Here is a 16,016-nt window from a genome sequence, read left to right as displayed (position 1 = left end):
ATGTACCATTTATGAACTAACTAATTTATACTGCGAACAAAATACAATAAAATAAATTTAAGTTGAATATTTTTAATTTTTTTTTTTACAAAATATTCTTGAAATATTTTTTTTTTTTATGAATATAAAACATCATTTATTCGTATCTAATATTTTAAAAGAATATTAAGAGAAATATATTGCTTATTTTTAATAACATAAAAACATATTTAAAGGATTTTAAGAGAATATAAATTCGACTTCTACTTATAAATTATTAATTATTAGATAATTTTTAGACTTTTTCTTATCTTGTAATAATTTCATATGCCATTTTCCCGAAATTTTTACTGTGTAACATTATAAGTTATAACAGTAGTTAAATATTATTCTAAAACATTTTACAGCAACTCTAACTTATTTTTCTTCAAAAAATTCGCTTATTTATTTTCTTTTCAAGGGGTACAATGACAATTATTGAAAACTATTCAGGATTCTATGGGATATTGGTATATTAACATAGACCTAGACCTATATAATATGTATATAATAGTACTATATAGTTCCAAAGTTCTATTATGTAAGTACTGAAGTACGTATTAAAAGATAGAAGTCTTTGTGTTACGTGTATAGTATATATTTTATGCACAATCAACAAAATAGTAAATATAAAGTGTCAAAGTATACACAAAAGTCGATAACGATTACGTATTGAATTTTCGGGTATTCACATTGGGATGGACATGCAAATGCGTCATCACGCACAACTTTACACCATCAGTCATCGGGATGATTGATTACGCGCAGTCATGACCCGTATTCCGTCGATAATTTTATATTTATTAAAACCAAAATGTTTTTCTAGAACATTTATTGAGAAACTAAATTCCAATTAATTTTATTTTGGGCTAAAGTTACATGCTTTTAAGTGAGTTTCCATATAAAATCCGGCCCTGACATATAGCATAGCAGTGTAGTAGTGCCTCTATACAATAAGGACAAAGCAATATAAGTATTTACCTATTAATAGTATTTATTTATTAATATAATAATTTTTAACACACGGAGTCAGACTGACTCAAAGAGACCTATCATGCAATTTAGTAAAAAAGGCCCACAAAAAAAAATAGCATCAAATACGTGTACCATTGCATACTTTCACGTATGCATTTAAGTACAAATTAAATCTACAAACATTTAAATAAATTATTTATTTTTATTTGAAATGTTAAAAAACTGTGAGGGCCCTGCACACGTTTGGGAGCCTATCAAACAATTGCAGCGCGTTTATAACATAGGCCAGTCCGACCGATGTGTTATTAATACATCGCAATTTCGTTTTTAAAATTATTTTTTGTCGACAATTTATTATAAATAATTAAACATAGTCAACCCCAAAGGAATTGGTCACGCTATTCAGTCCGGTCAATGACCCGTGCTTATACTCCATAATAATAATAAACATCATAAGTGGGTGTAGATAAATAAAAATAAAATATACTGTGCAGTGTGTAATGAGCATTGCCATATTATTATTATTATTATTATACACAATTTACGTAAATGCGTATAATTATCTAATGGCAACGATCACAATGATCTCGCAGGATCGATCGTCATTCGATCATATCATCGATCATTACCCATTACCTACTCAGTCCTCACTATTTGCTCACCATTTCTCTAGTTCTCTCTATCAAAGCTGTAGATAGAATGATAAATGGTTATACAACGTCCTAAGTAGTCCAATTATCTACTGTGAACATGTTAAATTTTTAATTGATAAAAACCAAAGTCAAATGCTTTACATGCTTCTTACAGTCGTGATATTTTATCTACTATGTCTTAATGGCGTATTTAGGTTTTTTCCGTCTTTAGGCACTTCCAAAATCATTGCTTTTTTCACCTCGATCCTCATCAAACTTAAAACCTTATAAAACACATTTTATATTAAATAAACACAAAATTTGTTATGATATTATCATTCATAAATACAAAACAAATATTACATTAAATATTGAATTATACATTATTCTACTTTTTTTTGTAAATTATACATTAATTATATGACATACTAAAAATTATAATTTTTTTTCTTCAGAAATAGGTATGCCATTAATGAAATGGTCACATTTCATCTTTAAAATAATCAAAAATTAATTCACTTCAATATTAACAAACAATGGAGATTTTCGGTAGGTAGTAGGTACCTACTATAATAGTACTATTTACAGTCGACATATAGACATGTAATAATTTTATATTTGTTTGAAGCAAGAATAAGAACGTCATACAATACCATACATACATTCGTATACATTTCAAATTGAAGTACAAATATATTCTAAGTACGTACACAATCGGCAATCGGAGTTACTACATATCGATTAGAAAACTGTATTCTCATATTCATTTACATTTTACACACATATTACGCATAAATATCAGGGACGGTTTCAGAGTGTGAGGGCCGCGTCCCCCTCCTGAGCCCGTATTTCTAAAACATATATTATTAAAAACAACATTATTATACCTTTCATTGTTATAGACACGTACAAGTGTGCAGTTAGGGGTATTATAAAATGTTATCTATACTATGAAGTATGAAGTATAAATAAACTATATATAATCATACATAATTTACTATAGTACGATATCGTTATAAATATTATGGCTCAGCCCCCCTCCCCCAACCAAGCCTTTGGAGTCGCCCCTGATGTATATAATATATATTTATGATATACCCGGGATAAATATATTTAACTTCAATGTTTGAAGGCCATTAATCCTAAATGAGATTTAAATTTAAACATTCTGTTGAGAGTTTTCGATTATTACCAAATCCTGTCGCCCCCAAAACTTTGTCGCTCTAGGCCGTGCCGATAGGATCTAAATAGGAGTTCCTATACTTAAGACTAAGGAGTAGACGTCTTGTGAACGCGAATGACGAAGTATAAACGATTGTTTATTATTTAGGTATCAATAAATTACGCTGTTGCTGTTAATGCCGTCACTATATACACCGTGCGTACAGTGCTCGAATCGTCGAGAAATCTCGATCGCGGGTCTGCCGACCCACACCGCGCCCGCGTAGGGGGAAGCCGGAGGGCCCAGAGGGATCACGCCCGTCCAACAGCGCGCGCTCCACCGTCTGACTGTCCGAGTAGGTATTGATTTAAAATTAGCCCGCCGGAGCATCGAGTCGTCTCGAAAGATGTGCCGTCTCCGCGCCGCTGCCGGACGGGATCGGCGTTCGTGCTCGGCAACGGTCGTATCGCTCGCTCGCGCGCGCGCGCGCGCGCTCTCTAGTCTCTCCTTTGACGACCGTCCGCCGCGCCGATCCCTTTGCCGCCGACTCGCGAGAGTCAGTTCCGGCGCGGGGCGAATAATATTATTGTCATCGCGGCCGCCACCGCTACCCGTCAGTCGTACACAACATGCACATTGCGTAGACGGTGGCCGTCGTACCGCGCACAGTATACACACAATAGTACACTACGCGATCGCAAACGCGGAACCAGCAACGTTCCATCCCTCCCGCCAGCCCGCCAGCCAGCCCGCTCGCCCAGGACCGACCGACAACCAGCCAGCCACATAACCGTCCCCCGCCCGACGTGTTTGTCCGTCGTGTCCTTAATGAACGCAGTCACCACACACGGGCGTCATAGATGTTAATTGTCCTGTTAAAACCGATAGGGATACTATGTTCCTACATATTTAAAGCCATGGGACAAAGGTACGTACCTCTGGATGCGTCGAAAGATGTTGTGATATATGATGCTATACGGTGTATACCTACCTACCTATCGTCGATTGATGCGTCCCACATGCCCATCAAAACTCCTTTCGCCCCCCTCCACTCCCAAAATCAAAGTCGCGATGTTCGTCGCACTCATCACACTCTCGCCAGCTAGAATGTTATTATATATTACTAATTGTATTAAAATATAAAACGTAGACTGTGTTGCGCATTATTCACCGGTTGATGATGTTCACTCGTTTTTCTTTTTACATGTCCTCAGCCTGGTCATCGGTTCGGAGCGGTCCGCCAGACGGAAGAAACAAAAAACTGATGGAAATGTGCCCGTCGACACACCGACCGTGTCACTCACGGCGGCTTCTATGACCAACCTAGACAATATTACTCAGCACCAAATAGTCTACAAAAAAGTATACTATTTTATATTTCCCCTATTGGAGTATTTGCCACTCAAACCCCATATTTTCAGATGGAACAACTGATGGATCGTATGCAGGATGAGAACACCGGCATCCCTGTGCGTACTGTCAACAAGTTCAGAGCTAAAGTGCCATCTGTGTTTACCGGTAACTTTCTCACACTTTCTTGTTAATTTACAGCACAGTCAATAATAATAATCATATGATATGATTTATTTATTAGGTGCTGATTTGATATTGTGGATAATGAAGAATGTGGATGTTGATGATCAAGGTAAAGATTTAATCAATTGTATAATGAAAATAAACCCAATAAAACGTTACTAATATTAATATATTATATCAATATGTCTTAGTTGAAGCGTTATACTTTGCAAATCTTTTGTCCACTCATGGTTACTTGTTCCCAATTGATGATCATTTTCTGAATGTGAAGAACGATGGATCTTATTATCGTTTTCAAGTAAGTAATTTGTGACAATAAATTAATCATATAGTGATCTTTCAACTCTTGATGATAATTACTCTATTAATGTTCAACATCATTGAAAAATGAAAAAGTAAATAAATATATTTAGTAAATATTGACATATTTAAATTATTGTTTATTATAAAACATATTATTAGCTATTAATGATTAGAAGGCTTTAAGGGCTGAGACATGACATAAGTATCATTTGGATATTTTTCATGTTGTATTTTTTTATTTTTGTATACTATAAAAATGAATTGTATAAAGATAATATTAGAATGTTTAGAATACTAAGATAAATTTGTATTTTTGGACTTTTATCAATACATAGAAAAAGATGATCAATCCTTTAAAATATATATTATGTAGTAAAAAACATAAGGTCAAAATCTAATTACAACTAACTACAATTGTTATTAATCTTCCATGCGCAGTCTTAAGGGGTTAGTAAAACAATTTTTATTTGATTGTATTGATTTGATCTTAAGTTATAATTTTTATAATTCTACACTAAATAAATACATTCAATACAATAATATATCATTTATACTATACAATATGTATTTAAATTTATAGGATTTAATAAAAATTAAAGTAATAAAGAAAATTGTTTGCAAGTAAAATGATGAGGAGCTCTTTTTAGTTTTAATAACTTTTCCCTTTAAAATTTGAAGAAAGACAATATATATTATTGAAATATGAAACATTTTTAGATCAAACCCTTTTTTTTTGTGACTGGAGAGACTTTTTTTAATAAAAAAATGTTTCAATCATTAGCTTTGAGGAGGTTTTGGGTAAAAAATTAGATCTAGTTTGTACTTTTTGAATTAAAAAAACAAAATCATGATTTATATTTATTATTATTGTTTGTTAATATTATGATATAGTTAAAACATAAACAAAGGTACTTAAATTTATATTGAATTAAAAATTATTATAATTGATTGTTTAAAGTAAATTTTGATTGATAAATGAAAACAATACGGTATAATTATATGCCAAATATTTAGTATATTTTAGTTAATAACAAAAATCAACCATTAACTTATTCATTATTGATCATAAATCATTATGTTTCAGTAATATACTTATATTTAGATTAAAAAAATCATTTAAGAAATAAAGTGAATTCAACTTTTCGTGGCCATAAATATATTATTGATATTATATTAATATAATATGTTTGCTTAAATCTAATTTACCATGAATTGTATTAAAATGAGTGAAATATCAAGTGTTATGCCTTGAAGAGGATAAGTGTTTAACATTAATCTATTCCTACAAAAAATAAGATCTTATTTATTAAAATCATTATTTCAAAATTTTACTTCTGTGTACTAAAGTACTATAGCTCAATAAATCATTTGTTTATTATATTAGGAATAGGTATACATTTAAAAAAAAGTTAAGATACATTAAAGTTACGTATAATATATGATTAGGTATTTAATATTAGTATTTAATTAAGACATTTATTATAATATAAGTAATTAGTAATTGTGTAAGGTTTTTATTATTTTTGAGTTATAAAAATATTTTCATTTATTTATTACAGACTCCTTATTACTGGCCATCAAATATATTTGACCCTGAGAATACAGATTATGGTAAGATAAAAAAAGTATTTTGTACATTATAATTTATAGCTTTTAAGAAATGGCATTTTTTTAATTTTATTAATTTTAATATCTATTATTACTATTATTGTTTCTTTGAATAATGTATTTTTATTTTTATTCTTTGAAAAAGTTATTAATTTTAAAGATTTCATCCGTTCCCTGTAATTATTTTGATAAAGATTTGGTATCGGCATTGGTTATACAATTTTAAAGAATCAATTCAGTTATTTTAATAGTGACCCCAATTGTTAATAAACACACATTTTTTTTATGTAGAATATTTAAATATCTAAAATAATAAGTACTTTAATCTTTTAGCTGTATACCTGTGCAAAAGGACAATGCAAAATAAAACGCGTTTAGAATTGGCTGATTATGAAGCCGAAAACTTAGCAAAACTTCAAAAAGTTTTATCTCGAAAATGGGAATTTGTATTTTTACAAGCAGAAGCCCAAAGTAAAGTTGATAAAAAACGAGATCGCATGGAAAGAAAAATATTAGATAGTCAAGAACGTGCATTTTGGGATGTACATAGACCAATGGTAATAAATTACATTATTTTTAAGTAATATAACATAATATTTGTATTTATTTATAGCCCGGTACTATAATAACAACAGAAATCGACTATAGGAAATTAAAGAGGTATAAAGAATTATCTACTTTGGCAAATGGAGACATTAACAACTCACTACCAATACAGCTCCCTGTAAAAACTAACGTTAGTAAACCTACTATTGAATCTATAAAAAAAGATATAACTGCAATGCGACTAAAGCTTGATCGCCGTAATATAAAACTATCAAAAATTGCAGACACGTTAGTATTGATTCAATGTAGATAATAAATAATAATATAATAAGGTATTTTACGATGCACTTACTATCAATAATTTTTATTTTAGATACATTACCTATTTTGAACAGTATGCAGAATATGATCCATTTTTTACACCTCCAGAATTTGGCAACCCTTGGTTACTAGATAATGTTGAAGTATGGGATTGTGACAAACATTCGTGCGTAATTTTATTGATTGTTAAGTTTATTAGAAACAATTCACATTTTAAAAATAGTTCTTTGTTTTTGTATAGGAAGGAAGTTACTGTGCGTAGAATAAAACGATGGGCATTTAGTTTAAAAGAACTTCTAGCTGATCCTGCTGGAAAAGAACATTTTACAAAATTCCTGGAAAAAGAATTTAGTTGTGAAAATTTAAAGTAAGAATATACATCATATTATATGTTTGCAAATAGTAAATAAGACGTATAGAACAGTTTTTATGGATATATTTTTCCTAAAAGATTTTGGGAAGCAGTACAGAATCTTAAGAAATTGCCTCAATGTGAAGTGCCTCAAGCTGCCGAAGAAATCTGGACAGAGTATTTAAGTGGCGATTCATTAAACATTGATTCTCAGTCAAGAGAATTGAGCCGAAAGAACATGTCTGCTCCTGATAGATGGGCATTTGATATTGCTGCCGTATGTAATCGCACATTTTCATTATGTAAGATTAAGAATGGAGTTCAAAACATGATAAACAAAAAATAGACCTTCCAATTTAGTTAGAAACTAATTAGTGTAGAATTTTAAAAGCTTATATTATAGATTAATTGTTATTAAACAGGTTCATGTATACCATTTAATGAAAAGTGATAGCTATCAGAGGTATATAAGATCAGAAATGTATAAAGAATATTTAAATACTTCAAAGAAAAAGGTAACTGTTTTTGTTTTATTTATTTATTTCATGTTATTATAAGATTTTATTTTATTTTATTTTTTCTAGACTTCCATGAAAGGCATTAGGTCTATAGTATCATTTTCTGGAAAAAGAGATATTTGTCCATCGTGATGGTATGCATACTTAGATTATACAAAGTATCTATTCAATACAGTTCAAATATATAAAACATTATTTACTTTTTTTATTTATAAATTATAAGCAATTTAATTTAATTTTTATAACATAGATGGTTAAATTATTATTTTTTATATATGTATTATTTAAAAACATTTGTAATTTCTTGGTTCTATTATTACAAATTACTATAAATAATATTGTTGTGAAAATGTTAACTATTAAGTTATAATTGAATGTTTGAAACAATTTATGTTCCTATAAAATACTGGTGACATTTTTTTTATACATATATTTTTGTTGTATAACTGTTACAAACGATAATAAGTATTATATATTTATTATTTTTAATTGTATTAATATTTGTTTAAATTTTCTTTTATCATGGAATTTGTGTAGGTACTTATGATATTGTTGTTGTTTAGTCAAATTTAAATTATTATTAATGTGTTGAATTGTATACATTTTAGATCTATTTATACCTTGATAATTAAGAAGAAGTCCATTAGAAGTTAAATGTGTTTATATTAAGCATTACGTTTAATTTGTTGGAAATAATTAAGTTTATATTATTTTTTTTTTTTTTTTTATGTACTTAAGTGTATTTACCAAAGAGGCCAATAACCAAAATAACAGTTCAAAAGTTATTGAATTATATATTCACAATAAAATGGTTACTTATTTAGTGAAATAGGTATGACATAAACAGTGCGGAAGAAACCGCCAGTACAAATGGTGCAATTTACTGAGATCCTCAATATTATGGATATCAAAGTATCATAAAATATATAAACATAACATAGTGCCTAACGCTGGTAACTAGATATGATATAGAACTATAATATATGAATTATTTGAATAGTTAAATATTTATTTTATATTTTATACATTGTAATTAATAATAAATTTGTTTTTAACTAAAATATGTAAGTACATAAATGGCATTTTTTTTATGAGACCATAGTCAAACCTTGATCCAGTACTCATCATAAATTAAAGAAACTAAAGAGATAAACATTTTTATTATTTAACTTAATTATGTGTATGATAATCAGAAATAACCAAATTTAAAAATAAGATAAACTATAGATTACAATTGTTTATAAGGAAAGGTACATTTCTTTGAACGAAAAAAAAAATGAAAAACAAATATAGTTAAATAAATGTATAATAACTGTAATTATGTGGAATTATTTGAATACATCAGATTTATTAATTTCACAGTGGAAGTTAAGGAAACTGGTAACTACTTACTAATCAAGTTCAGATGAGAAATTTGTAAAACAAGCAAATTGGTTAGCAAGATTATTTTTATGCTTTGGTTCAAATGAACACTTATGGACATCTAGTAACTTTGTTGCTATTTCTTCCATAATTTCCCCTGAAAAATGAGCATAAAACCATTTAATTAATTTTAGTTGAAGACATATTAAGTCATAAGAATAGAATTTCTAAAATGCTAACCTGTACACAATATAACATGTTGTTTTGTAAGAGCTTTTGTAGTTTGCAGTGATTTTGTTAAACACTCTTCAGACAGAAATGGTGGGTCAACAACAACTAAATCAAAACTGTTCAATAATTCTTCATCAAATTTCATTGGTTCGTTGTAATCATAAAAAACATAATCTGAACCATAAGCACTAAATCTTCTATCAAATTCAAATAGTTTAACTAAAAAATCAAAAAATTTAAATAAAATATTACATAATACATATCATATAATACAATTCTTGATCATACTTAATATTGTTGGTGACTTTTTCTTAAAGGTTTTATATAACGTAGGGCATGATATCAATGCTACACTACCATTTGATCCAACTGTTTTATGAACACATTCAACAATTCGCTCACATGTTTCATCATCATACCAAAATTGGCTTAATTGCTGCAACAAACCACTAAATTTATATTACAAAAAATTAATAGAGAGAAATAACAATAGATTATTTCAAACTCACCCAATCTTCGTCGAACTTTAAATCGCTTGCATCTTTTTTATCATCACAATCTGACAATAATTTTTCGTTTTGTTCTTCATAAAATTCTTTTAAAGCTTTCTGCGCTTCGGCTGAAAGTTGTAATGCATCTAAGTCATCATCAGAACTTGACATATTTAATGAAAAAATTTATCGAATTTATACTTCTACAACACACACTATACAATTTTTGAAAATAACAATAAAGTATTGAATAAGAGTAGTATGAAGTTATCAATTTATTATTGGCTTAACCATTGATAAGAATATGTATGATAGATTGCCTAGTAGCTATTAAACAAGGCCCGACATACTGCCCTAACTATTTTCTTTTCATGGTCATTTTGTTTGGTCTATTTGGACCATATCATTTGACAATTTGACATCTAATTCTCATATTTCTCATTACATTTTTTGTAAACATAAAAAACTTACCTTGATGAAAACCTAAGCTGGAAAATATAGATAAACAAAATAATAAACCAAGGCTAAACTAGATTGAAAATCCTAAACGTATTGTTAAACCATAGTTCAACATTCAATCCTATAAATGATAATATGCTCTCTCAACTACTTAACACGGCAATAATACTACTAATAACTTATGCATGCCCAGCATAAGCAGCCGCATCTCAAACAAAAATTAAAATAAATATAAAATTTCCAATGAAAATTCATAAGAATAGAAATAGGGGCACTATAAACCCCTTGGTTTATGTGAAATAAACAATTATTACTGTCAATATGGATAATAAACCAACTCAAAAACTTCCATAAAAGACACAACCAAACAGAAAGAACATATTATTCACTTTTAAATTAGTATTATAAATCACCAATCCAAAACTAAAACTACGCCTACCACTAGTCATCTTTATATAACTTTTTTTTTTAAATAATTATTTATAAGCATTAGTGCATTACTTCCGGACTGTATATTTATAAATTCAAAAATTCATCTTATTGTAAGAACATGTAGGTAATATGTTGAAACAAATAAAACTGAATAAATAAATAAATACATTTATTTTTCATGTAACTAACCTAATGACTATAACCCAACAAATAAACTTGGAGATTTATCGTTTTACTGTACAGTAAGTTTCCAGTGTAGTACCATAACGCCTTGATATCGAGAGAGGTCACTGACCACTGTAATGGATCTAAAATAATTTTGAGATAAAATTGTTCCCTGTAGCCCGTTAAGATTAAATTAAATGATCAGTTGATGACCTTACAATTTTCTATAAAATAGCTCAAGTACATTTTCGAATTTTAATAGCGGTTTTTATAACTTAATCTATCCAAGTATTTGAGGTAACTTTTAACAGTTAGTACTTTGTAGAAAAATATCAAAATATAAATGATGAATCTTACGATTTAAATTCAAATGATCATATATTTAAACGGAATATTAAATCTGAGAACATTCTAAATTCAATCAAAAATTGTTCAAGGAGAAATAATTATTTTGAGGGCGTATGTCATAAATATTTTAACTTGAAATGCTCATAAAAAAATTATTTTTGCTTTTCGATATAGTTTATTTTTTACATATTAAGGTTGAAAAACTAATAAAAAAATTTTTAAATCTTAACTTTGAGTAAAAAAAATAAGATTTTTATGAAATTCTAACTGCAAACATTTATTAATTTTTGCGATTTTTATGGTTTTGTTAAAATTCTATCTTATAAAATAATATTAAGACTATCATTTTCGATATTTTTAATCGGAAAACAAATTATTTATTAGAAAATTTGTAATACATTTCATGTCTTGACAACATTAGCTTAAAAAAGTAAAAATATTTCGAAAATTATACCATATATAAAATAATAATTTAAGTAGTTGGGGAAAATTTCAAGTTTTTGTGGTTATTTGTTTTTGAGTTATAAAGAAATCAATTAGATTGAAATCTGATTTAGCGTAAAAATTCCCGTTTTTCCTTATTTTTTTTTTTTTTTTGTTTATTTTTCTCAATTATAAAAAAAGTTACTGAAAGTTTTTAATTGAAACCTTTTCAAAACATAAGCTAAATCCAATTTTTTATTCAAAACGACCCAAAACCATCTTCAAAGTTGATAATTGAAATATTTAATTCACTACTTGTCACGTACGCAACGAATATTTAGTAATAAAAATATAAAACCATTTAATAGTAATAATAGTATTTATCTATAACACAATTTCTCAAATAACTTTGCAAATATTTTTCAAACAACGGAGTGTTGAACCCATCATTATCTTGCAACAGTATAGATACTATAGAATTGTTAAAATTAACTTTTAAAATTAGGATATTATCATACATATAAACATTTGAACTGATTTGGAAGTACAAGTCAATAGCGTTTTTGATCATGAGTTTAGAATATTCACAAATTTATTACCTACTCCGTTTAAATATATAATCATTTAAATTTGAATCAATACATTTATCATTTATATTTTGATGTGTTTCTACTAACTGTTAAAATTTACCTTGAATACATTCAGATAGGTAAAGTTATGAAAAACACTATTAAAATTTTAAAATGCACTAAAGTTATTGTATAGGGAATTGTAAGGTCAACAACCGATCATAAAATTTAATCTTAACGGGCTTTTGAAAACAATTTTATCTAAAAATGATTTTGTTCGATAACAACACATTGTTAAGTACTATCTTGGCTATTATTTGTAATTTTTTTGAATTATTGAGCTTTATTTACAGGGTTTGATGTTTGATGTATGAGCTATGAGGTATAATAACCAGTAGGTAATTGAATATTTAGCAATATTTTTATAGTTTATCAATTTATATAACAAATAAGAGATAACACCAATTTTTATCACTTTGATTACGTTTATGCAGTTATCATCTTACAGATAACAAATAACAATATAATACTTATTTTAAACGAATGTTAAATTTTTTAATTATTTCGACTTTTTAGTTTTTACTTCGAAAAAATATAAACTTTTACAATTATATTATATTTATAGGTTTATAAAGTTTTTTTAAAACTGTCAAGTTAAAATAATATGTTCATTTAATTTTAAAATGTTTAAAGAATATTTTAAGCTTTACAAGCATATTAATTCACTAGAACAACAATCAGATATTATAGACTTTGGAAATGAAGTCAATACTGAAATTATAGTGAGTTTTTAATACTATTAATAACATTTATTTATTTAAACAAAACATTAATTTATGATTATTCTTTTACAATAGAAACCTAAGATATTGACATCAGAATTTTTTAACAATGATCAAGAAATACTAGATAATCTTGGTTTAAAGAGTAATATATCAGATTGGAATTGTTATGAAGTTTTAAATGTTCCAGGTAAAACATCAAAATCTTATTAAATCTATTTTTAGTATTGTATGATTTATATGTATTATTTTTTATCATTTTCAGGCTTAATATTTATTAAAAATCCATTTACATCAACTGGTCAAAGATATTGGTTGAAACGATGCATTGTAGACTACACAAAGAAGCCAAATCGGTTAAATATTGATTCACACCATATCCTTAACAATGGAGAAGATTGGTGGACTACAACAAATGAGTTAGGTTATGATTAATTTATGTTGATAAATTATTAACGTTAAAATATTAAATGCATAACAGAAATGCCAAAAAATGTATTTACTATTGTAATATTTTTTATACAGTTACAACACTCAAAAAATTATTTTATTTTATTTTATTTATACATTTTAATAAGGTTAATTTACTTAATATTCTTACTTATGTTTTTTTTTTTATTTTTAGGAATAGAAATTTAAAACTTAGAGATCAATTACGATGGGCCACACTTGGATATCATCATGATTGGGATACAAAGGTTAGTTTAAAAATAGATAAATTTATTTATTTATTTTATACATAAATGATTTAGCTTTTTTGATGTTGATTTATAAATTATGTTTTTAGTTTTTCATTTTTAGAATTCAACCTATTGTAATTTAAGTGTACCAATTATTTATTATAAAACATAAACATTTAAAAAAGTGAAAAAGATTAATTATTTTTATCTTATAATTTTGAATAAGGTGTATTCTGAAACCGCAAAATCTGAATTTCCAATGGACTTATCTAAGCTTAGTAAAACCATCATAAAATTATTGGGATTCCCTGATGAATTTATGGCAGAAGCAGCTATTGTAAACTTTTACCATCCTTCATCAACACTCTCTGGTCATACAGATCACTCAGAGTATAATCTAAGCGCTCCACTATTGTCAATCAGGTAAAAATAAAGAATTTAAAAACTATCTACACTATAAAATTAATTGAATGTTTAATATCTATGTGGCTATGTATCTTATAGTTTTGGTTTAAGTGCCATATTTCTTATTGGAGGACGTTCATTGGAAGACAAACCAGTAGCTATACTTTTAAGATCTGGGGATACTATTATTATGAGCAAAGAAAGCCGATTATGTTACCACGGTGTACCAAAAGTGCTGTTACCTAAAAATGATCAACATTTTAATTATGACAATGAGTTGGAAGAGCCTTTTAAGAGCTATATGCAAGTTACAAGGATTAATATCAATGTTAGACAAGTGAATAATGTTGTTTGAAAGTGTAAATTCAATTTAATTATACACCAAACATTAAACAATACAAATTAATAAATTATTTATATACAAATTTAAGCTTTCTATTTATTTTTACTGTGGTAGATATCTGATTTCATACTAAAGTAATGAAATTGTACACAAATATCTATAAATATATTAATGTATTATTAATATATTTATATAAATATGATAATAAATACTAAACATCTAAAATAAGTAATAACCATTAAATTAGAATTAAAAAAATAGACTATTCATAAAAATGTGATTTAACATAATTGCTTTAACTTACATAACATATGAATATATGATATACTATTATATTTATCTTTAGAAATTAAGTTATCCCACTTAGTTATTTATAATTCAGAAATAAGTTAAGATGATTATTTTAGGCTATGAGAAAAGATGATTTGTAAGCAGTAAAAATATCTATTAAAATGTATGTAAAAGATAAATGCGAGAAGGAAAGACCGAAGAAGAGATAGACAGAACAGAGAATACCAAGAAAATAACTGATGAGAATAAAAATATGTGGGAAATGAAATGGAGTTGTAAGACAAGAGAGATTTGTCACACATATTTAGAAGCAAAAGGTGAAGAGAAAGATTTGTTCACAGTTCTAACTAACAACTTTATATTTAAAAGAATAAATTTTGAAATTTAAAATTTTATACCTATAGTGCTTTATTAAAGTATTGCTAAGATATGATACATTATCTTTATTGCATTGATAAGATAAGCTATTAAGAAGCATAAGCAAGAAAATAGTTTTATTTTTCTCATCTAAGAACTGTGTTAACTTTTTAAACAACTATTGCATAATTAAATAAAATAACGCAGTAATGTTTTAAATCTATGACATATTTGTATTTCAAGAATAGCTAAAAATCATTAAAACTAAATTATAGACAGTGTACCTCTATATAATATTCTTCAAGAAAACTTGCAAATAAAGGCTTATAAAGGTACCTATATCATTTAGTTGTCCTGAATAATTTAATATTAATATCAAGTCATGACAATCGTGCTTAATAAAAAAATAATTATTAGGTAGTATTGATTAAAAATATTGCCTATTTTTTCTTTTTTATTTCTTATTATCCAAAAGCGAAATTAAAAGGTTTTATATCTCCCTCTGCCCAAAAAACAATAAAAACTATTATTTAATTGTTTTCTAAGATATTAATAAACTTTGTAAAGTGCATCAATAGTTAGAAAGAACTTATATTAATCACAAGAACTGTATAATATTCTAATTTCTAGCGGAAAATGGAAATTCATCTTTTCATTCAATTGAAAAAATCTGGTAAATATTTTATAAAAATGATTGATAAGTTTTA

The 16,016-nt window shown here is 27.1% G+C and overlaps 3 protein-coding genes across 6 annotated transcripts; 2 read left to right on the top strand and 1 right to left on the bottom strand.

Moving 5' to 3' along the window:
- The first annotated feature begins 3,295 nt into the window (after positions 1 to 3,295).
- On the top strand, positions 3,296 to 8,221 carry LOC112599842 (regulator of G-protein signaling 7-like). 3 transcript variants are annotated; one of them, XR_003114972.1, is made up of 13 exons: positions 3,296 to 3,715; positions 4,002 to 4,149; positions 4,209 to 4,305; positions 4,382 to 4,432; positions 4,515 to 4,621; positions 6,186 to 6,237; positions 6,568 to 6,791; positions 6,848 to 7,068; positions 7,154 to 7,267; positions 7,325 to 7,468; positions 7,553 to 7,755; positions 7,876 to 7,968; positions 8,038 to 8,221. XR_003114972.1 is itself a non-coding variant. In XM_025346916.1 (13 exons), the coding sequence occupies exons 1-13, from the start codon at positions 3,648 to 3,650 to the stop codon at positions 8,101 to 8,103; spliced, it is 1,563 nt and encodes a 520-aa protein (XP_025202701.1). In that variant the 5' UTR covers positions 3,296 to 3,647; the 3' UTR covers positions 8,104 to 8,221. The 3 variants fall into 3 exon arrangements, 2 of the variants coding, with proteins under 2 accessions (XP_025202701.1, XP_025202702.1); XM_025346916.1 differs by having other exon boundaries at positions 7,553 to 7,730; XM_025346917.1 differs by having other exon boundaries at positions 3,297 to 3,715; positions 7,343 to 7,468; positions 7,553 to 7,730; positions 8,038 to 8,124.
- On the bottom strand, positions 7,348 to 10,306 carry LOC112599843 (EEF1A lysine methyltransferase 1). 2 transcript variants are annotated; one of them, XM_025346919.1, is made up of 5 exons: positions 10,074 to 10,306; positions 9,853 to 10,000; positions 9,574 to 9,783; positions 9,364 to 9,490; positions 7,348 to 7,436 (listed from the first exon to the last, which is right to left on the bottom strand). In XM_025346919.1, coding segments are annotated over exons 1-5 (639 nt in total). In that variant the 5' UTR covers positions 10,227 to 10,306; the 3' UTR covers positions 7,348 to 7,435. The 2 variants fall into 2 exon arrangements, with proteins under 2 accessions (XP_025202704.1, XP_025202703.1); XM_025346918.1 differs by lacking the exon at positions 7,348 to 7,436 and having other exon boundaries at positions 9,264 to 9,490.
- Positions 10,307 to 13,091: 2,785 nt separating this feature from the next.
- Positions 13,092 to 14,724, top strand: LOC112599844 (nucleic acid dioxygenase ALKBH1). Its single transcript, XM_025346920.1, has 6 exons — positions 13,092 to 13,233; positions 13,309 to 13,423; positions 13,499 to 13,652; positions 13,859 to 13,931; positions 14,140 to 14,336; positions 14,418 to 14,724. Exons 1-6 carry the CDS (start codon positions 13,135 to 13,137, stop codon positions 14,671 to 14,673), a joined length of 894 nt encoding a protein of 297 aa, XP_025202705.1. The 5' UTR covers positions 13,092 to 13,134; the 3' UTR covers positions 14,674 to 14,724.
- The last annotated feature ends 1,292 nt before the right edge of the window (positions 14,725 to 16,016 follow it).

Source organism: Melanaphis sacchari, unplaced genomic scaffold (genome assembly GCF_002803265.2).
Source record: "Melanaphis sacchari strain LSU unplaced genomic scaffold, SCAv2.0 Contig55_pilon_pilon, whole genome shotgun sequence".
NCBI lineage: Eukaryota > Metazoa > Arthropoda > Insecta > Hemiptera > Aphididae > Melanaphis > Melanaphis sacchari.
Note: the sequence above shows the minus strand (reverse complement) of the source record. Positions and strands in the feature narration are given on the sequence as shown.

Coding starts and splice junctions, on each gene's coding strand:
- LOC112599842 (XM_025346916.1), top strand. CDS start 3,648: ATGTTAATTGTCCTGTTAAAACCGATAGGGATACTATGTTCCTACATA. Junction 4,306..4,381: donor AGTGCCATCTGTGTTTACCG/GTAACTTTCTCA, acceptor TTTATTTATTAG/GTGCTGATTTGATATTGTGG. Junction 7,268..7,324: donor TGGGATTGTGACAAACATTC/GTGCGTAATTTT, acceptor TTTTAAAAATAG/TTCTTTGTTTTTGTATAGGA.
- LOC112599843 (XM_025346919.1), bottom strand. CDS start 10,226: ATGTCAAGTTCTGATGATGACTTAGATGCATTACAACTTTCAGCCGAA. Junction 10,001..10,073: donor TAAAGTTCGACGAAGATTGG/GTGAGTTTGAAA, acceptor GGTTTGTTGCAG/CAATTAAGCCAATTTTGGTA. Junction 9,491..9,573: donor ACATGTTATATTGTGTACAG/GTTAGCATTTTA, acceptor CTCATTTTTCAG/GGGAAATTATGGAAGAAATA.
- LOC112599844 (XM_025346920.1), top strand. CDS start 13,135: ATGTTTAAAGAATATTTTAAGCTTTACAAGCATATTAATTCACTAGAA. Junction 13,424..13,498: donor TGAAGTTTTAAATGTTCCAG/GTAAAACATCAA, acceptor TATCATTTTCAG/GCTTAATATTTATTAAAAAT. Junction 13,653..13,858: donor TGGTGGACTACAACAAATGA/GTTAGGTTATGA, acceptor TTTTATTTTTAG/GAATAGAAATTTAAAACTTA.